General features: G+C 41.0%; 1 protein-coding gene across 1 annotated transcript; it reads left to right on the top strand.

Moving 5' to 3' along the window:
* The first annotated feature begins 4347 nt into the window (after positions 1–4347).
* map7b (microtubule-associated protein 7b) lies at positions 4348–22365 on the top strand. Its single transcript, XM_030721743.1, is given in 24 exon segments — positions 4348–4374; positions 4376–4423; positions 4425–4494; positions 4497–4517; positions 10582–10671; positions 10674–10751; positions 10867–10944; positions 11510–11673; positions 12445–12562; positions 12994–13095; positions 13546–13656; positions 14458–14553; positions 15663–15782; positions 17026–17198; positions 18050–18192; positions 18384–18628; positions 18725–18875; positions 18984–19155; positions 19540–19644; positions 19919–19969; positions 20066–20090; positions 20222–20348; positions 20449–20621; positions 20774–22365. Coding segments are annotated over 24 exon segments (2499 nt in total). The 3' UTR covers positions 20785–22365.
* The last annotated feature ends 32 nt before the right edge of the window (positions 22366–22397 follow it).

Below are 22397 nucleotides of genomic sequence, written 5' to 3'. Positions count from 1 at the left end.
TATGGTTATAACTATTAATAGTTTATAATGCTGGTGTGATGTTGACCTGTGTGGTGCCCCCACCTGTCCGTGGGAGGGGCCCCGGTCCCGGTCCGTCTCAGGATCATTCCCTCCGGTTCCTGCCGCTGATCCCTCTCAGCTGACGTCAGGAGAAATGGCGGACCAGGATGGGCAGCGACACATCTCCTCCGGAGTCCCAAGGTGAGCTAATACCGACAGGAAACTTTACTTTGCCAAAACTTTTTTTTTTTAATATTACTTTTATTTTATAAAGGAATAACAGTTGTGTGAAGTACTGAGGGCGGCTCCGCTGTTTGTTTTTGTCTGGGTTTGAACACTGACTGCAAATTAGAGAGAGACTCAAGTACGGAGCCGGTCGGTCACGGGAATGAGATTAACTATGAGCCAGCTCACCCAACCGGTTACTTTACGTTTACTAAACACGACCTGTTGTGTAAGCTGCTGAAATAGCTTTGTTTTACCTTTTTTTGTGTATGTTCTTGTTAGACATTTTGAGCTTCTGCGTTAGCAGACACCTGTTGCGGACAGTTTGTGACTTCGTCGAAATCCACCTCCAGCTGACGCGACAGGTGAATTAATGGAAACGAGCCGCGGGTTGTTTCCGGATGACAGGAACTAACCTTAGAATATGTCTTTAGGCTACTGCTTTGCTCTCTGCCTCTTACAGGTGTATTTATTTATTCTTTCTGCGCTTTGAGCTGGCTCCTCAATACCCCTGGTATTTCTAAAACAGCGAAAAAACGCATTCCGCACTATTAACTTATATTTTAGTTATTTTTATTCTTCAAATGGCCACGTCGCCTTGGAAGTCCACTTTTGTCTTGTAGGTCTATGAATTTTATCTTTAGAATAAAATGGCGGCTTAAATAAAAGTGAAATACAAGCAAAAATAAATCAAATGAAGGCTTTTTTTAACACTAGCTGACGAAGGGCAGAGATCTTTATCTTAAATCCATTTGTTTCACTTTTCAGCCACTCCCCACTCAGTAATGGTATAGCAGGTGATTTCCATTCATTCTTAATGGGGGATGTAATCTCATTTTAAGATGTAGTGCGGGCTTAAATGACTTCACTGAGGGTGGGCTGATTAAGTTTGTGGGGGGCAGCTTACCATACCAAAAATGCTTAACTTTATAGCTTCAGTAAATACCCCACAAAACTGGCACTTGGTGTGTTGTGCTCTGATGGAGTTTCTGCATGCAGAAATTTTATAGTAGTGACAGGGATTTTTTTTTCCTCATCAAACTGGGTGTAGAAACTATTGAGATTTTGTTTTTGTTGTGATGACTTTTTTTTTTTTGACCTTGTGGATGTAAATCCACAATAAGTCCAAGCAAAGCTCAGCACTTTTGCTCAGTTTTCCTCCTGGTGTCAACATGTATATACAAAGCAGACTAGTTTGAGATGAAGGGTTCAGATAGGTGGCAGAGTCCTTTATAGCACACATTATAAATATTGCATTATTTCAGTGCTTGCATTTATACAGACATGAACCCCACTTTAGGGTTCAGAGAATTATTCCTGCATGAATTGCAGAGTAACTGCGTCCATGTGCTGTGATACAAGCAATCGTGACAGAGATGTCTCAGGTCGAACGGGTGTGCAGGGAGCACAACCTTTTATCAATTTGAATCAGTTGAGATTACTTGCCTTAGGATTACATAGCATTAAGCTCAGCTGTTCCACAAATGTCCCCTGCTTTGACGTAGCTTGACCTGCAGTTAGACAGCAACTAGAACAAGTATCAAGAGTCAGTGACATAAAGGGGATCAGACCCTAAAATAAAGACTGAATATTTTACAATTATTTTGCAACTAACAAAAAAGTGACCTTTTGCCACTAATACCATTACCATAGCATCTTTAAAAAAAATTTTAAAAAATCATCCTTTCATAGCTATTTTCACCTTTACATTAACCTACAGACTTATTCAGTTTGGTCCTGAGACAGACTCACAGAATTAATTTTCTTTGTGCTCCTTTCAGGCTTTTTATCCCTTCTGTTAACTTTGTATTTATAAAAAGGTACGGCAACTTTGATCCCAGCAGCAAGTGAGACTGTAAGATGTTGTTCATCTCCAATGATTATTACCTGTTTCCTAAATCAAACCTGGTGTTGCTCAATTATATTTAATAATCTGGATGTCCCTTGACTAGGTTGCTTTGGTCCTATAGCAGTGCTGGACTCCCACCCTCTCTTTGGCTGTCCTTCCCACATTATGTGAACTGTGGGGAAAAAAGTTAGCCGTTACTTGATTTCATCAATATTGCTGAATTCACTTTGTAGAAAACACAACTGTTGTATTTTAATTGTATGTTATGTCAGTCATGATGGCCATTTATTTTACATCTTGTGCTTCGATCCTGTCAAATAATATCATGTGCTCTTCCATGTGGATTTCTAAAATTTTAATACTCACTTGCAAATTTGGAGCTTCTGCAGTCTTTTCTTTAACCTGAGGTAAGACACTTGACTAAAGCTCTTTTTCCTAGAGTCAAACTTAACAATAAACATTGAATCCTTTTTATTTAAATGCTCGTTTTTATTTCACCTTATTCAAATGTGCATTCTCTTGCTGTGTTTGTGTCTAAAACAGTAGGTGTGAGAAGGGTGTGTATCCTGGCCTATTGGGTTAAAGTCTGAGTGTAGGGTTACAGCATTGCTCTGTCCTGCAGGGACAAAGATCAGATTGCTCTTTCATGAATGTGTGTGTTTGTGAAGCGTGCACTCTCTGAGGAGATGAGCCAGCAGGTCTTGTCCTGAATTCCTTTATATAGTAAATGTTTGTGGGAAAAGTAGTGATTTGGTTGTGTTTTTAAGAAATGCTTAATGTTTTTTTTTTAATGTAAATATAAAGAACAAGTAGAAGTGCACCTTATAGAAGGTGAGAGGTTGTGACTTTAGTGATTGTTTCTTTGCTTTCACAGTGTCGGGGTGGAGCAAGCTATCACACTGGTTTCTTTAATTTCTGTATAGTTTGGCTCAAGGATACACAGATTATAATAATGCTTGTTCAGCCTGGTGTTTGTAATGTTACTCCACAAGCCTTCAAAAACTGTAATGGCTTTGTTGCCCCATTATTTTACCCTCCTTCCATTGAATCTGCCCCATTGTGCCCCCCCCCCCCAATATGCCCTGTGGTTTCATAATATGTGACATGACATAACTGAAGCAAACTTCTTTTACTGCAGTTCATTTGCAGTAATACACTTTGGTTAAATTTTGATGTACTGCGTGTTGTTGCTTCTGCATCCGTGTGAAGCTGCAGTGAGATATGAATGAAAAGCGTTCTTACTTATTGTACAGCTGTGGTATCTCAAATAGCTGATGGTTCTTTAAATGGATGATGGGGTGGGGCTTTATACCATGTGCTCTCTGTACACACCCCTTCCACAGAAGCAGCTCCTGTACTGCATTATTTGATTTGGTATGTGCATCTCTAGTTTTGTGTGTGTGTGTGTGTGTGGCTGTGTACAATACATTAAAGTGTGGCTGTCCTGTGCTTGCTCACTTCCACTGCGTCACTGGTCCATGTGCTGCTGTTGTCAGGGAAACCCTTTACCAGCACCGGTCTCAACTTCCACCACTGGATTCGCACTGAATATTTTAACAAACCTCGCTGTCCTCAGTTACAGTGTATGTGTGGGCCTGCCTCTGCATGCGTGTGTCTGTGAGATGTGATTCTTCTGACAAGTTTACATTCATAGAACAGACCCAGCAAGAGAGAGCTGAGCAGGAGAAGAAGGAATGCAGTAAAAGAAGTGACAGCAGAGGCAGCATCTCTTGAATGCGGGAGTCAAAAGAAGCACAATCCTTACAGCTTTCGACCAAGCCAGTCTTGTGGATTAAGTCTTTTCTAAGCCAGACTACAAGAGCTCATCCTGCAACAGACTGTCTCACTCTATTTTACTCTCCCTATGCCGGGCTCTGCCATTGCCGGGAGTATGGTCTTGGCACAGTGAGCTGCTCTGTTTGTCTCTTTCATGCTCTCCCACTCTCCCTCGTCTACCACGTTTACTTTCCTCCATCTCCACTGCCTTTTTGCCATCTCCTTACCCATGTTCCTCCTCTCTCTTCCTTCATGCTGTCTCAAAGACAGAGCAGCAATGTGCAACCTGAGGAAAAATAGCTGTTAGCACTAGCTGTTAGCTACCCTACGTCTTCTTAGAGAAGGTGGCTTTTAGGGGTGACCTCACCCATCATCATCCTCTGGTATCCAGGACAGACCTAGCCCCCCCCCCCCATCCTCACCCAGCACCACAGGGTGGGATGGGAAGGGGTTGGGTGAGTTAGTCTGGAGCTCAAGAGTTAGCAACAGGGTAGGTGATGCCAGATAGTAAAGGACGAGAGGAAAAGAGGAGGTGGAGGCGGGTGTTTGCATGGAAAGTGGAGGCTGAGGAAGGGAGGCAGGCCGTTCAGCTATCCCAGCACTTTTCACCATCACTGAGGAGGAGGAGGGACAGAGACGGAGAAATGCTGCAAGAGAAGGAAAAGAGGTATGGATGAAAATAAGAGCCACATAAGGAAATTTGCTCACTTAAGTACTGTATGCTGTTTGAGCTTGTTTAAAATGTTAAAGTGTGTGTGTGTGTGTGGTGTGTGTTGTGTGTGTTGTGTGTGTGTGGTGTGTGTGTGTGTGGTGAGAGAGAGAGAGTGAGAGTGAGAGCATTATCTGGGACAGAGAAGCTCCTGAGGGGAGATGTTTAACTGGACCAGAGTCGCAGCAGCAGTTTTCAAAAAACTGGGAAAAAAAAAAGACCCCAAAACTGTGGTGCAAGTATATGTGCATGCAAGGTTAATGATATTGAATGAATGAGTAGGAGGCTTGTTGCTACCCCCTAACAATCTGTAGAAAGTAGCTGTTAGATTGTGTGCACAGTTTGCTTTCACAAAGTAAAAGTCCTGTAAAAACCGTAAAGCTCAGCCATCCAGAGACTGGAGCCTGACAAGTGTGATGAAGGAAGCACAGTTTGTGTGAGTGAAAATCAGCTGACAGAAGACGAGGACGGCAGATGAGTCGAGGTGCAGTCCAGTTCACATGTGCTTGTGAGCTAAATGCATCAGTAAGCAGAGCAGTCAGCAGGACAGGATGTTATTACAGTTACAGCAGGTATAAATGTGCAACCTTTTAGAGTTTCCCTTTAGCACACTTCAGAAATCATATATAGTGCTAGTTGTAATTTCATGGATTATTTAATGTTGAGATAATGCTGTGACCAATGTTTTCAGTGGAACAAACAAAGCTAGATGTTTGTTTAAGTGTAGTATTACAGACTGACATTAGAAGTCATGTATCTGCCACATTATATGTAAGGAACAAGACAAAAACGCAGCTGGTCTCATTCTAGATAATTGTATTTCCTTTTTGAAATGCTGCAGTCTCATGCTTAGAGATGTGCAGTTCCATCATGGGACAAACGTGCGTTAAGAACTGCCTGAAACCATAAATGTTTAGATGGAGGGAGAGAAAACTGCAGAGTTGATTGTGAACTCTTAAATTATGAAGTGGCTGCTTTTGTTTAACAGTTATCTTTATTATGGAAGACACATGGTGGGTGCTGTTGGTTGAACTGACGCAACACAAGACTGTTAGACTAAACAGGCTTGTGTGTCAGATTGTTTCTTCTGCTTTGACCTCAGCTTATAATTTCTCAGGACAGTGTTGGTCTTCATTAATCATGTGCACGTCAATGATTAATGGACTTTTTTGAGCTATTAGAAGTATGTGGATTTTTTTTTTAACCATTGATTGTGTTAATAGTAAACAAGAGGACTTCTTTAGAGGGCAGCAGTTTGAATGCATGCTCAGTATTGGATGACAGCAGTTTTGTGTTGTCACCAAACTTTCCTCCCATCATCTGAGCTGCAGCTTGCACCTGCAGTGTGCAATGACTACAACTTTTTGTACTAAAAATCAGAAGCCAGTGTTCTTGCACCTGTTTGCCCAGGCCTGTATTTCTCTCCTAGAGCTATAAAGGAAGACTCCAGTCCCTGCCCCCCTTCTCCCCTCTGGTAGGTTGGAGCTTACAGTTTAGCTTAGCATTAGCAGCAGCTAATCCTCTCACGCTGAAGGGAACGAAAGGAGCCGAACAGTGTGCCTTCCTGCTATCCACTGGCCTGGACAGCGGCGCATTAATCGCTAAACTCTGACCATTTAATCTGACTGGCATGAATGCAGATAGATTGGGGGTGGGGAGCATGCACGCACATACACATACATACACAAGCAACAGAACGGAGGGGAGGGGTAGATTAAACAGTCACTCTCACTTCTCACTCTGTTACACACATACTCTTGTTACACGAATATACATCATACACATGGACAAAAGGATGGGGGTTGAGAGCTGCCACAACCTGTCTCACACACTGGCTTCTCAGCAGCAGTGACACCGACCACAGCTGACCTCTCTCTCTCTCTCTCTCTCTCCCTCTGTCTCGTTTGCCTTCCCACTCTTTCTTACTCTGGAAGCAGTTGAGTTTGGATGGAATTCTTTTGACTGTCTCCTTTGCCACCCCCTTACTGCATCATGGACTCATGCATTTCTATGAAAGATGTTTTCAAGAAGTAGGAATGTGGTTTTGGTCCTCCAATTCGACTAGTTGGAGTGGGACACTTGCCAGGTGCTCAGCAAGGTCCAGTTTGGAATTATGAACCACAATCCAGGTAAAGCCTTGTGCTTTGAACTCAGGAGTTTTTTTTTTTTTTTTTTACTTTATTTAGACAGAGCAGCATTCAAAGAAAAATAAATAGCAACAATGACTTGTAGTAAAGGTCCTGTCTGCCAGGAGTTGAAATGGGGACTTGGCTGCAAGGATTTTTTTGGTAATTTTGGTCACCTTAAACACTTAAGCTGGAGTTTGTCACAGTGTCAAAGCTTTTGCTAACAAAGCCACTGATATTGTACAGTGCATAGGATGGGGAATGAGCAGAACTACAAAAGCACCATGGCTTTGATTTGGGTTGTGTCCTAGAATATTTCATTTGAGATCAATGCTTCATTAAAAACTGTCAGTTTTAATATGAGGCGTTTATAGTCACTTCACATGAACCATGTATTTTTGCACATGGTCTTCAAACATTAGAAGGATTATGAGTGTTAACCTAATGTGGATTTGAACAGAAACAAATACTCCTGAATGCACTGCTCAAAATCAAGTGCCAACAACGAAACCAAAATATTCAGTACGCCTGTCCTAATCTGCCTTTCAGTGTGTGTAGCTTCTCATGTTTTTGGTTGATAGTTGGTTGAAAGTATGGAAGAAACTTTTGTGAAAGGATAGCAAAAGGTGGTCAGTCTTTAGACTTCTGCTATTGGACATGACTGTAGCCAGACATTTATTATTGGAAGGTGGAATTAAGCTTCATATGAAATTGACTTTGGTGTGTTTGCGAAGGCTGTTAAGCTGCTCTGTATTGCTCACAAGCAAATATGCTCGCTGCTGTTTGAGGTTTGTTGATTTATGACCTCTACAACAGATGGATGAGTCTGTGAGATCCAGTAAGAGGATACAGTTGTAGAAGTCCAACACATTAGTATTTTTCAGTAACATTTTCAGTTGGGAAAAAAAGACAGAGTAGATTTGTGTTGTTATAAGACACTGTTATCTGCAAAAATGTCTTGAACAGAGAAGCAATGCGAAGATCTATGAACGCAGAGATATGGAGAGAAATTCAGACTGGTTAGCAAATGTGGACTGCTGTGGAAGTTGAATACTTATATAAGTAAAAGGCCCCTATGTATAACTATAATACATAACATACAGTAACCGGACAAAGTTGGACACAACTCACCCATTCATATAAATGGGTGAGTGTGTCCAAACTTCCAAACTGTACATGCACCTTTTTTTAGGGTATAGGGATTGAAGGAATTTAGGCCATTGTAGTCATGCACTCAGAGCATTTGTTCTCATCTACTTTTATGTGCAATGCTTATTGTATTATGCTAAAGTGTTATTGAGTTAAAGCAAGTTGTGTAAATATGGGCCACATTGTACATGGCACATTTTCAGTGCTTTTTATTCTTTTATGCTTGAACAGGAAATCCTCTTTTCTACTTCCTATTTTCCTTATTTTGAATATTGATGTGAGAGTGGGGTTCATTAAACTGATCAATTATTAATCAAGTTACTACTATTCTAATCACAGTTTTACATGTAATGTAATTTCAAATAACATGATTATATTTCTCTTGTCTTGACTTTTTAAGGAAGGGGATTTCTCATTATGTAGTCTGGAGTATTCCCAGCTCATTAAGTGGAATGCTGTGGTTTAAGCTGTCAATTAAAATAGATTGTCAAAGAGCAAAACCAGTCACCCCTGGCTTATTGTGCAGTAATCTGCTTGGCTCATTAAAACGTCCACTACATCACTAAATGCCAACTTCAAGTCAACGTGTATAAATGAAAAGAGCTCCTTGCTTTCTTTTAATGCCTGTTGAGGGGCTTACGGCTGCTCATTCAGAGTTCACTTCATCTCATTTATGCCTTTTTTTTTTTTTTTTTTTACCCAAAAGCCCATTCACATATGACTTGTTAAATATCTGGCTCCAGCGTATTATCCTCATCATTCAATGTACTGATCTTTTGTTGAGGAACATTTTTTCAGAGGAAAGAAATATAACAGACCAGACTTGTTTTTATGTGGCCCAGTCAAGCCTTTCCTCTCATAACAATAGCCTTTATGAAACCACTTCCAATGGTAGTCCACCTGAGGCAGGGTAGACCTATGAATGTTTGTGTACACACCTCTGTAGATGTTCCATAGGCTGTGACATGAAATCTCTCTGCAGCTATGCCCTTGCATTGTTGGTCTTTGAGAATCACCATAAAACAAAATTCAGTGTGTTTGGGTGGTAACAACATTAAATTTATCAACAGTTTAGATTTATAAACTTTTTTCCAAGACAGAATATCATAAACCACCTAGTAGGAATAAAGTGAAAGGGGAGGAAATGAAACTTAGCATTTTAATTTATTTCTTTGTTGTTACAATGCTTCTTGGCAATAAATCTTATACCATTGGAAAATCTGTTTATTTCACCTTAATTGGTGCCACATTTGTAAGTAAAATGCATTTGTGGGTTGAGCAGCAGAGCTGAACATGTGGGTTGTGCCCATGAAAAACCTCAGCCAATGGCAAACTGCTTATTCTGCTATTGACTCTTGTTTGGCATCGTTTATTGGATTGGATGATTGCTGGCTGAAGAGTGGGATGTATCCCACAGCAGTGTGTGACCAGCGTGAGGAGGTGGTGCCACACTGTGGTTCTGTATGGTTCTTCCGCATGCTGAGGCTCCTGTTTGTTAAATGAATAAACTGTTAAGTTGTTTCTTCAGACTTTGAGGGCAATTTAAAAATGACAAGGAAGTCTGGCTCCTTGGTAACAAAAAGACAATTAAGAACAAGAAATAAGGGGGTGGCTCAAGACTTTTGCACAGTACTGTAAAGTTCTCACAAATAACTGTGGTCACACCTCTGGTGCAAAGAAGGGAGGATGTAGATCAATTCTACAGTGTTACTATGAATGTAATGCTAAACTATAAAATTAAGCAAGGCACAAATTTTCACCTGTAGCACTGGATATGAAATGTGTACTTCGCTCCTCCATCCTCTGCCATGCCATCCCTAAAAAAGAAAAGAAATAAGTGAGTGAGAGAGACCCATGTAGAAAAGTGCGTCTTGCCTGTGTTATTTAAAGTAGACTCCATCTTGTTCAGTTTGTCACATTAGTCAGAGGGAATGATTTATTTTGGGATAGTGGGACAGATTGGTCTCTGTGGAGACTCGTGTCTCTTATCACCACGCTCAGGGAAGGTCTGTGCTGAAAACCTGTTTAGGACTCCAATAGTTTTTCTACTTAATGTAAATTTATTCAGAACTCTGTCAACAAGCTTTTTTGATGTGTCACCCTCATATTGTTTCTACTTAACTAATTGCCCCAGCGTGGCTGTTCCTGCAGTGTAAAGCCCTGCGTCCAGAAGGCTGACCTGAAAGCGCTGAGTCACCCTGAGCCACCGGTGCAATTAATCAATAGTCTAGCTCTGAGCTTGGTGGAAACACTGCAACTCCATGGCCACATTTGAGAGTGCAGACCTTTTATTCCATACTGGTTGTGTCTCATGTGTATCTCCATAAAACATCTCGTTTATTCAGGTAACTGCTTCAGCTTTACTTTTCAATTGCATCCAGCATATCTTGGATGGTGCCGTGCTAATGATGACAGCACATGGAGAAAATAAGTATTTTCATGTTTGGTCTCATATAACAAAATATTCTGGTTAATTGCAGGGCAGTAGCCCTAACCCTATGGTAGAATAAATCCATTTTTATTTTAAGAAGCAGTTTGTTCTAGACACCGTACTCAGCTGAACTGTTGTTATGTTTTATTTAGTAGGGAAACATTTATTACAGTGCTGGGTGAGGAGCCCTAGGAACTTTATCAACAATGGATCTTCCTAATGTGCAAATATCACCTTGTGTTCTGTTTTTTTTTTCTCCCACTTCCTGTCTTCTCTTGTTGTTTTAGTATGTGACACTAGTTTGTCTTCTTTTTAGCATCGTACTCCCAGTATAAGTCGGAAGATGGCACAGTGTCTTCAGCCACCCGCCCCGGCTCTGCTGGCTCTGGGCAGACCTACACTCCCACCTGACCCCCACACCCACTCCAACCCCTAGTCGCACCACCACCAGCAACAGCCCCAGTAATAATGCTGCCATCAAAGCAGGTGAGTCCCACATAAATGAACATATATTTCATTAGCTCATACTATATCTCTATAGTATTGTTTTCTCTGTCAGTTGTTTAACATTTATGCTCCTGTGCCATTGTTTGTGCTGCAGACTCATTGCTCTTCAACAAAATTGACGAGAGACTAAGGCTGGCCCGTGAGCGCCGGGAGGAGCATGAGAAACAGAATGGTGAGCGTTCTTGTGTGTTTGGCAGAGACTAGAATGAAAGTTGTCTTCTTTTTTTTTTTTTGTCTTTCCTACAACATATTGTGACTGAACTTGGTTGGTAGCTGTGGTGAAGTGCCAGTTTCTCTGGCTGTTACATAAAGACTAGGTTGAAGCCAGGCAGCCTGTTGCCATGGATTCTATGTTACATAATGGGACAGTCCATGGGACAGCTTTTAGAAAGGCTGGTGTTTTGGATATTATTTTGTGTGTGTGCCAGTATGAGCAACATACTGCATCAGATATTTTTAGGAAGTCATTGCCTATTTGTTTTTAATTGCTGAACTGTGTTTTTGTTTACTCTGTTGTGCATTGGTCACACCTCTGGTCCCAGCTGAGAAGCTGAGGTGTTTGCTTTGTGTTGAGAGCTAAAGCTTAGTCATGTGATCCATAGCTGACCTATCGCATTACTTCTATAAGCCTTTTCATTTGTGTTTCCAAGTGATTTGTGATTGTTTTCTTTTTTCTTTTACACTTTTTTTTTTAAACACACTGTTTATTGTGTTTATGTACGTGCATCATGCACCAGCTGCCAAGGAGGCCCAGTGGCAGGCCCGTGAGGAACGAGCCAGGCAGCACTATGAGAAACACCTGGAGGAGAGAAGGAAAAAGCTGGAGGAGCAGCGGGTAAAGGAGGAAAAGAGACGGGCTGCTGTGGAGGAGAAACGACGGCAAAAAATGGAGGAGGACAGGGTACTGATACTCACCTCGTATACAGCTATGCATCCTGAGTGTTTTACTCTTCACACTAATGAACACACAAAGACTAACCTTCATCCTGCTACTTACTTCCCTTTTTTTTTTCCCTGGCACACCCTTCCAGGTAATATGAGGGAACACTGGAAAAAAAAAAACCTACAGCACATGTTTCACTGCTTCTTTCCTCATAAAGGGAAATGTGTACTGACAAATCAGAGCAAAATCGTATAACTTTAGCAGCCCGTTGATTGAAAAATGTCTAGCATCTATCAAATGGTTGTGATTAATTGTTTTACAGTGAGTTGACGTTGGGCTCTAATTAAGTTATTGATTTAATAGACTAGAACACTGATGTGTCAAAGACCTGTAACATGGTTCTGCAGCAGCACACATTGATGACTTTGCAAAAATGGTAATAATAAATCTGGAATTTTTGATGTGGGAGAACAGGGAGACTGATGCAGTTGCTGAACATCACAGTATGGTTTACATACTATTAACTGTTACTGAGCCACAAGGCACCCAGCCTACCTCAACTTTCAGGTGAACTTCCAGTGAACTCCAATTTCTACATCCTAGAAAGTATCCATGCTTCTTTGACAGAATGAAAATAAATGCCAAAGTATCTACCATGTATTGGTACTTCTGGTGCAGGTGGAACACTGTACTCATTCAGAAGAAATAAAGAGAGAATTAGCCTAGTACTTTGCATACTGGGTAGCTATTTGTTTTCTGGCGCTGATGTTCTCGTTGTTGTGACTGTAGGTTCGTCACGAGGCAGTGATGCGCCGGACGCTGGAGAAGAGCCAGAAAACCAGGCAGAAGGCCAACCGCTGGTCTTGGGGAGGAACTCTGCACACAAACACTCCCTGCACACCAGCTGGTACTTTAGCATATATCATCCCTACACAGTACCTGCTGACACACAGCACTCTCCCATAGGCTTAAAGTTTGTTAACACACAGTCAGTTGTACAGTCATATTTTTTTCCTTCTGCATTGGTGCTTTTTTAAAAAATGAATACTATTCTATCATCCAGCTGATGGATCTCTGTCAGTGGTACTCTTGTATAAATATATCTGCCTGCCTCTGCGTGTCAGTATTGTTCTGCCATGTTTATATTTGAACTTTTTAGATCGGCTGCTCTCTGTTGTTACTGCGTACTCACGCCCTTCTCTGCCTCTCTCTCGTTTCTCTCCCTTATTCTCAAATTCAAACTCTGACTTACTTCTCTCACTCTCGGCTCTCCCCTCTCCCTCTACCTGCTCTGCGCTCTTTGTTTCTCTGCCATTGTCCTTTCCCCTCCTGGCCCAGGTTTTGTCGAGTCAGCTTTCCTCTATCCACTCGACCTTGCTGGACTGGAGCACATGCAGAGTGCTTTCAGTCTCTACTACAGATACGGAATGACGTCCCAATGTGAATATGAAAGCAGTGTGTCAGTTAGCTGGCTGGCGTTAGAAAGCTGGCTTTAGCACTGTAACTGTTCAGCACTGTGTTAGCTCTCACTCATTAGTGTTCATGTAGGCCAGTGTGAATGGCACGGCATGTAGTATTTGTTGTTTTACTTGCATGTAGCAGTTCGAGTGTGACATAAAGTTATATTCCCAGGCACAGGATCATTCACTCAAGCCATTTTAGTTTTATTTTAGATGACATAAGACCCATTTAGCACTAATCTGTGTTTGAATATTTTTCCTTGATTAGCAAAAAGTTGGTAGTTCTTCATGTCTAACCTGAATTAACCAAAATAGAGAACCCTTCAGAGAGATTACTGGCTCCAGCTCTCTTTCTTCCCTTGTTCTTTCCTAAAAGTTCACCCATTCAGTATATAACTGATATGTTTCTGTCATGTTTATTTGATCCTAGATGCTGACAGACGGTCAGTGTCCACAATGAATTTATCCAAGCATACAGACCCTGTCATTACCAAGCGCCTCTCTTCCTCCTCTGCCACACTTCTGCACTCACCAGACCGAGGTAATGCATATAACCCTTACACACACAATATTCACCAACAATATTCATTACATTATACACTAGTGATTGTCTGCTGTCTATCTAAAAATGTCATTCTCATGTGGTTAATATGAAGCTAAAGCCAGCAGAGAGTTAACAGAGCTTAGTTTAAAGAATGGAAAAGAAACACCACCGCAGTTAAAGATTGTTTGGATTAAACACATAAAATATGACATCGAACCAGACAACCTGCTTTTTGATGAAGATTATTCAGTCTTACTAACTGTAAGTCAATAAAATAATATGTTTCCCAAATATCCAATGAACCAACACTTGAAGACAGAGCAGTTACACAGACACAACAGAGTAAGATCAATTACGGGAGTCTCATACAAGATAGGATTGTTTGTGATCTTCTTTTTTCTTTATATTTCATTGGTGTGCTCTTGTCATATTGAGGTCTTTTGCTAATGTGGATTTCATCATTTTCAGTGTAGTATGGACTTGAATTTCATTAAAGCAGCATGTGATGATGGTCAGGGTCTTTTGAAGAAACTATTTGATTAACATGAACACTAAAGAGACCAGTAAAATTAGACCAAACTTAGAGCTTTTTTTCTAGCCTTTATTCAAAGCTAAACTAACAAACTGCTGACTTGTTCTATTTTTTTTTAATGTTATGAGACCTAAATTAATCTTTGCATGAAAATGTCATCAGGAAAGTCAATAAGCTAATTTTCCAGTTTCAAATATTCACTTCAGTCAGTGTTGAAGTTTAATTATCAGGTCATGCATCATTTGATGTTTGTATGCTGCTGACAGGCTTACAGATGCGAACAGCCTCCACCCCTGTCATAAGCAAAGCTCAGTCCAAACCCCGCCTACATCAGGGAAAGACCATCCAACAGAAAAACACAGGTGTCTTCTGGGAATTCTTTTGGTCTCTTATTATTCTGTACCAGCTATGTTGCAAAGCAGCAAAAAGATCTTGGGCTGAAAAATTCAGTATTTTTGTAGAAATCCATCAATTTATAACGTAGCTTTGAACATTTAAAACAATGTTCTGAAAAACTAAACTTTGATTCGGAAATCCTACCATTGCGATCTGAACTGATTTGCGATCATATATACAGTGTGATTATTGAAACAAATGTCCACAGTCCTCCATGCACGTGTTGGCATTTGTGCATTTCATCCAAGGGATCAAGATTCCCAGCCCCCTCCCACCCCAGCGTGACCCCTTTCTCTAATCCTCAGTAGGATAATCTTTTTGTTTTTGTGGGAACACTGTACGCTGTTTTGATCCTGGCTGAAAAATTTGCACCCACATTAATCAGAAAAATATTATTGTGCTCTTGCCCCTATTATTACACTATTGAAAGATGCTGCACATTAAGATGCTGTGAAACATCACACAGTGAAGTGTAACACAAATTGAATATGAAGTGATATCAATTTAAAAACTCATGTTTAGTACAGTTTTCAGCCCAGTTGAATCTTTGACCTGCACGCTGACACCTGGAAAGCACTGCATGTTTTGCTTAATACTGTGCTGGATCTCCTTGAAGCGGCTTACTTATCAGGTTGCCATGGAGATTAATTATTTAAAAGAGCCATATTCTCTCAGAGGTACCTGAGGTAAACTGAAAGCTTTATGCTTGAATGATTTCTCAAATCATTTTCTTAAAATGCAAATGTGTTTATAGGTCCTCTTATTCCTGCACTCTTTATTTAAATGCCTCTCCCTCCGTGTCTTTGCCCTTTTGTTTGCTCTCCGTTCCAGGGTGTTTGCTTTCTCTCATAATTAAACTGGTGCATGCAGGTGTAGGTGTGACATGGCACTCTATGCATGGTTATAAATTCACTTTATTTCTAACCTGCAATACTTTGCAGTGTTAGAAATGGGCATCAAATGCAGTAATTAAGCATAATTTATCTGCTTTGAGTGGCTGCTTGGGGCAGTAAGTGGGTGGTTATAGTTGTTCGTAGCTGTTATCAAACCTCACATGTTACATGCGTGTGTTCAGGACTGCGCCGGCTTCCACTGACGCCATGGGAGAGCAATGTGGTGAACCGCCTGCAGCAGCCAACACACTCCTACCTGGCCCGCAGCCGCAGTGCAGTGAGTCTGTCAGGAGAGCAATCAGGTAACACACAACACTTATTAAATTTAAAAAAAAAAGCCCCTCTGCCTCTTTGGTCAAGAGATACCAAGTGTGAAGTGAGGTTTACACAAATATAAATCACTGACTCTAGTTCTCTAAGTATATATACTGTTTATATTTTGGTCTCTTGACCCAAGCAGTTTTGGATGGTAATCAGATTTGCCTGGACTTAAAGCATTACACTGTCTGAAACTTCCCTTAACAGCATGTATCAGGCACCCAAAGGTCACACAGACACACACACACATGCACCCCCCCCCCCCCCCCCCCCCCCCCCCCCCCCCCCCCCCCCCCCCCCCCCCCCCCCCCCCCCCCCCCCCCCCAAACAAGTGATCTGTTCAGGAAATATTCCTCTATTGATGCCATGCCTTATCTTCCTCTGTTGTTATCACAGCAGCAGTGATTTTTAGATCATATTTGTGTGTTGCATCATTGTTTATATTAAGGGAAGCCAATAACTGCTAAGTGAACTGCCTCTGATATTGATGTTGCCCATTTGGCTTTTGGCTATATCCTCTCACTGGCCACACTTATACAGCAAATCTTGCCTTTTTCTATTCTGCCCTCTTTTATAAATTCATCTGCAGTTGGTGAAGAGCATTTCTTAGATGTATTTAGATGTTGTTCTGTGTGCTTGCTTGCTTTGTGTAGTGTTGGGTCTAATGGGTGATTATCAGGTTGTTCTGACTGGGTGACAAAGTAGAAATGCTTCCAGCACTGGGACTCTTTAGAGCAAATAATGTTTTGCCAAACCTTTACTAATCTAGATGTCTGTAAGGATAATATTAAAAATTGCATATTGTTTGTAAGTTTTTAAACATAATTGCTTTTTTGTGTTTTGTTTTTTCTAACCCTGATCAGCCAGCTAAATCCTTGTCTATTTGATAGACATTCTTTGTCAGACAGTGCCAAGTGATGGTTGCAGTACATTCAGAGCTGTTTGCATTTTCAATTAGTAGCACTAACGCTTTCTTTCTCTTCTTCTCTGTTCCTACCGAACACATTCTCCTCATTCCTCTCAATCCTGTACTGGCTTCTCCAAACCCATGGCTTTTCTTTTGTCATTTATCTGACTTCCTTCTCATTCCCACCTTTTGTTTCCTGATCTTTTTCCTCCGTGATCCATTTGATCAAACCTTGACTGGTGTCCCACCAATTCTCACGCTACCCCGATCAATACCTTCTTCAAAAACACTCTAAACTCCCACCTTGAACATCATCCTAGCCATGCCTGTGTGTCCTCGCTCAGTGTCCTGCCACCCCATGGGCTCAATGTCCTTCAAGGCCCTGCAGGCACAGCCACTGCCTCACTGTCGCAGCCAGGAGAGGAGCCTCAGCAGGGACACGGCTTCCTCGTCTTCCAACACCCCACGTAGGAGGACAACTGGAACAATACAGGTAGATTTCATCAGAACTTGACAAAATGTCCAGAAAATATTTGAACAAAAAAAACCTCTGATTACTGTCTGAAATATCAGTGAAAGTATTGGTTAGTTAACAGACTTCTTCTTAATTGAAGTTCTTCAGGGGTGACAATTTTTGCTTTAAAGATTTCAGTTGTTTTATTGCACTCAATAGCATGAGCAATTTACTTTTTTTTTATTTTATTTTAAGTTCTCTTCTTCTACTTCATAATTTTCAAAATTTATGATGTTTCAGATCAGTCAGACTATAAACAATAGATCAGAGTATCTGTCTTTACACACTTGCAGCCGCTGTCCATCTGCTTGGTGACAGCTTATTATGCCATTAAGGTCTTAGAAAGAAGGCACCTTCTATTCTGTACATCCCACACACACTAACCTATCAGTGTACATGTGAACTGATAACCCTCAGCAACTCCAGAAAATCGCTGGTGTACCATTCATACAAGGTCAGTAAGAATATAGAAAGTACAAACAGCAGATAATGGATGCAATGTGAGGGTTATTTTTTTCTGAATTAAAGAGATTATTTTTCATTTTGGGACCTGTTAGTTTTTAGTTTCAGGGCTTGGTGCCAGATGTTTATCTGAGTCTAATCCTGTTACTGATCACATTGTGCTGCTACTGTCTGCTACTGTGTCTGGGCACCTTCTGAACCATCTGATTACCTTTTTATATTTCTAAAGACATTTTTCTTGAAGAGCTGTTTTGGTGGTATTGTGCTGCTTTCTTACCTGGGTCCTTATTTGATGGGGGGGTAGGCGACTGCCTGTTTTGACTAATGCATCCTATCTTTTTGTTGCACCATATCTCCTGAATCAACAGCGGCAAAAAGACCGTGACAATGTCAGGAAGTCATGGAGCAACCTGACACTTCCACTTGCTCCTGTTCTGACATTGCCCCCAAGCAAGCGCTCCTCTTCCCCTCCCAAGAAGAACAGTAAAGTCACAGCACCCTCTCCTGGCAGGTAGGAGGATTTCCTTTGATAGATGGGAATTATTCAGATCAGAAATTGAGTTTTACTGCTTTATGAGAAGTGGCAGTTCTAGTGCAGTTCTAGTTAGTAAAATGGCAGAGGATGTGATGTGGCACATCTTCTGTTTCTGGTCTATATTTTTCTTTTTTTTAGCTATTTGCTTATTTTTCCTTTCCACACAGACCTCCGCAGAAGGCACTGGGGCGCCCCCCAACCCCCAAGTTACTAAAGTCTCCAGGGACCGAAGACCCAGGAAACCTTCGTCCTATCAGGATCACACCTGAGAGTTCGCATTCTTCAACGCCCACCAGAGGCCAAGGGGAGGAGGATGAGCAGGTCCTCAGCCCTCCTCAGCCTCGACCTCAGCCACTGGGTCAGAACAAGACCTCAAATGAGAAAGCAGCAGCAATACCCGCAGCAGCCAGTGGTTAGTTATCAATCTCTAAACTTCACAGCTACAGTACAACAATACACAGCTACAATTTATTACACTGGTCAGTATGACTTTTATGATGCCTTCTAGAGAGCATAAGCAGTCCACCAGCCCACAAGCCTTCAGCGGGCACTACAGATCCAGAGGAGGCGAGTCGTATCCTGGCAGAGAAACGACGGCTGGCCCGCGAGCAGAAAGAGAGGGAGGAAGAGGAGCGTAGGCAACAAGAGGAGCAGGCAAGGTACACAGGCTGGGCTGTATGTCAACATGTGCATGTACGGAAATGTGTGGTACTGAGGGGGTGTGCTTTTAATCTGCATCTTTTTGTTATTTGTTTGCGTCTGCCCAGATTAGCGAAGGAGGAGTTGGCTCGCCGGAAGGCGGAAGAGAGAGCAAGGAGAGAAGAGGAGGCTCGGCGCCAGGCCGAGGAGAAGAGGAGGAAGGAGGAGGAAGAGGAGAGAAAGGCAGAGGAAGAGAGACTTCAGAAAGAGAGAGAGGAGGCAGAGAGACTACAGAAACAGGTTTGAGAATATAGACATTTTTTTTTTTTTTTTTTTTTTTGTAAGGTAAAGACCCTACAATAATACAGAGAAAATGAGCAACATCTTGGCAACAGTGGGAAGGAAAATCTCCCTTTTAACAGGAAGAAACCTCCAGCAGAACAATATATATGGAGCATGAACCATAGTCCTGCTTATGTATCTGCCACAATTCCAACCTGCTTATGTGGAATTTGATGCTCTTTAAAACAAGTGCCACTATTGCTGCTCCAGGTGGATCCAGGCATTAATGTTAAGGGACATCTTATGTGTATCTCTGATCTGCCTGCTGCACACCCAAAGACAAGAACACATTTGGAACTTTAAGGACCTAATAATCAAATGAAATGCATTTGTGTATATTAGAAAGAGGAGGAAGAGGCTCGACAGAGAGAGGAGGTGGAGCGGCTGAGGCAGGAGAGAGAGAGGCACTTCCAGAAAGAGGAGGCTGAACGCCTGGAAAGAAAGAAGGTATCACAACCTCACACTAATATATATATATATATATATTAATATATATATATATATATATAAATAAATAAATTAAAAAAAAAAAAAAATATATATATATATATATATATATATATATATATATATATATATATATATATATATATATATATATATATATATATATATATATATATATATATATATATATATATATATATATAGACACACACACACACATAATCTCTAAAGTACAGAACATATTAAACTATTTTTCCCTTTTTCTAACCGTCAGCGTCTTGAGGAGATCATGAAGAGAACACGGCGTTCAGACCAAACAGAAAAGGTAAAAACTGGAGAGAAATGGAGCCAAAAGTGTAACAAATATCCAACTGAATAATCTTTTGAGTATCTATTCTTATCTCTTTTTTTTCATCTCCAGAAAGTCAGAAATGGAAAAAATGCAGGTAACTTAAACCTTTTTTTTTTTTTTAAACCACATTTGTAGGAATCTTTTAGGTAGTCCGCAAAAGATATCCTCTGTAGTTGCTCCTATGGTGTTGTTCCTGACACCACATTGATTTTCTTTCACCATCAGTGAGCCCGGCCTCTCCTGCGCCATCTGCAGTGACCGAGATGCTGACACACAATAGTAACGGCAGCTTAAGCCAACCAGATCCTGCCCCAAAGCCCAGCACTGCAGCACTGAGCCATCCTGACCAGAGGTAGAGTAAACAGTGATGATATCCACCAGTCATGATGCTTCTGGTGTTATCAATTCTGAAGCTATTTAAAATTGCTCATTTCTAGTCTCTGTTTTTCCAGGGAGAACGGGGAGTTTGAAGAGGTGCTTGTACTGCCTTCACATTCCAGGTTGTCTCCTCCTGAAGGAGAGGAGCAGCAGCAGGAGGAGAGAGCTCCTGTAGTAGCCTTCTCAGAGAATGGACTATTAAAACCTCTGAGCCGAGTAGAGGATCTATCAGCCCAGCAGGGACCAGGTCAGAAGGCGTTCACTCTTTGATTAGCCACCAGCTCTTAAATTTGTTTCCATTACTCTCACAAGTTTACAGAAATATTTAAAAAAAAAAATAAAAAGAAGTATTTTTTTATCCTGCATTCACCTTAAATTCTTTGTTCCTTTCATTTTTAGATGTTGCCTGATGTGTGATGATTCCACACACAGACAGGAAGAAAGGTCAGAGGGGTGGAGAAACGCAGAGCTGTTGGACTAAATCAGTAGGATGTCTCTCAGCACCAGATTCTTAATTTCTCCCTCTCCCATGACAGACGAGTACTACTCCCTCAGCTGGGGTCTCCAAACATCTTGCAAAGGCATCACTCTTCCCTCATCGTGATCTCTGTGGGGGCGAAGCTCGTCTCTGTATCTGACCATGACCACACCTGGTCATCATGTTTGTTCTGCCTATAGCCACAGGTATCACTGATTAAGTGAATGTCCTGAAATCACAGGAGGGCAGTGAGTGCATAGTCTTACGATGTATGTGTGTGTGTGTGTGTGTGTGTGTGTGTGTGTGTGTGTGAGAGAGAGAGAATGATACAAAAAAAACTTTAAAAACCAAGATCAGCTGTGATACTTGAACTTTGTTTTTCTGTAGACAGATTGTAATCAGATTGACAGAATCCACAATATGACTTTAGCTCAGGCCCTGATTTAGCTTCAATAATGGATTTTTCTCTTTAACTGGAACTTCTTTATTCTCATGAGTCAGCATTTCTACTGAAATGTGAGAGATAAAGTGGGCTACCAGATTGATATCACTGCATGAAGTTGTATTAAGATTACTGGAAAAAGTTATGTAATATACTCTGCTGTGTCTACAGTGTTTAGGTTATTACTGGGGTGGGAAAGGTGCTGGAGTATTACGACTTTAGGTTTAATAATAATAATGACAAAATCAAAATGCTGTCTTCTGAAAACTGAGAATTAAGGTATAAACTTCTGACTTTGTCTTTAATTGCTGTACAGATAAAATTATTTTTTGTCCTTGTCTTTATGTTCAAATTTCCAAAAACATGCTTCAGTATAAACTTCTGCCCTTTCATTCATTCATGCATTTTTAACTGTTAAAGCTGCACTCTAATCTACATCCTGTCACCGCCTATCTCATTTTTTTTTGGGGGGGGGGGGGCAAAGCAAATCCAAAATGGATTAAATTTCATGTTATAATCTGATTTATTTTTAAGGGTTTTGAGATATGCTGCTAATTTTGACATTCCTGGGCCTTAATGCAGTGTAGGAATGGTGTGGCTTTGTGTCATGAGCTCCATTGTTCTGGCCATAGTCTCCAGTAGATTTTCTTGAATTGAGTTTGGTCAAATATGTGTAAAAGCTCTAATGTGACACTATTGATACTTCAAACTGCTTTTCATTATGGCCATTACACTCAGCTCCTACAATCTTTTGCATTTGGTTCTCAGACTCTTGGACTTCATTTTTGTTGCATAGATCTAACAATACCACTTGTCTTGTCTTGGTTATGTACTGCAGGATACTGACAGCAGTACATGGCACTCTTATCAATATAGTCAAGTTATAAACTTGATCCTATAAATTATGTATTAAAAAAATGTATATTTTATTACTACCACAGAGGACTGAATCAAGCCCTCTACTTCAGAGGGAGCACAGAACGGGCGCTCTGAACCACTGGAAAACTGAAATCTCTCTACAACTGCTGCAGCTGTACTGCTTGTCAAGTCAATAAACCTTTTTGAACTGTTTACTTCATTTTGTCTTCAGTTCTTTAGCAAAG

This window comes from Archocentrus centrarchus, chromosome 24 (genome assembly GCF_007364275.1).
Source record: "Archocentrus centrarchus isolate MPI-CPG fArcCen1 chromosome 24, fArcCen1, whole genome shotgun sequence".
In the NCBI taxonomy this organism is placed as follows: domain Eukaryota; kingdom Metazoa; phylum Chordata; class Actinopteri; order Cichliformes; family Cichlidae; genus Archocentrus; species Archocentrus centrarchus.
The sequence above is the reverse complement of the archived record's forward strand: the minus strand, read 5'-3'. Positions and strand labels throughout refer to the sequence as shown.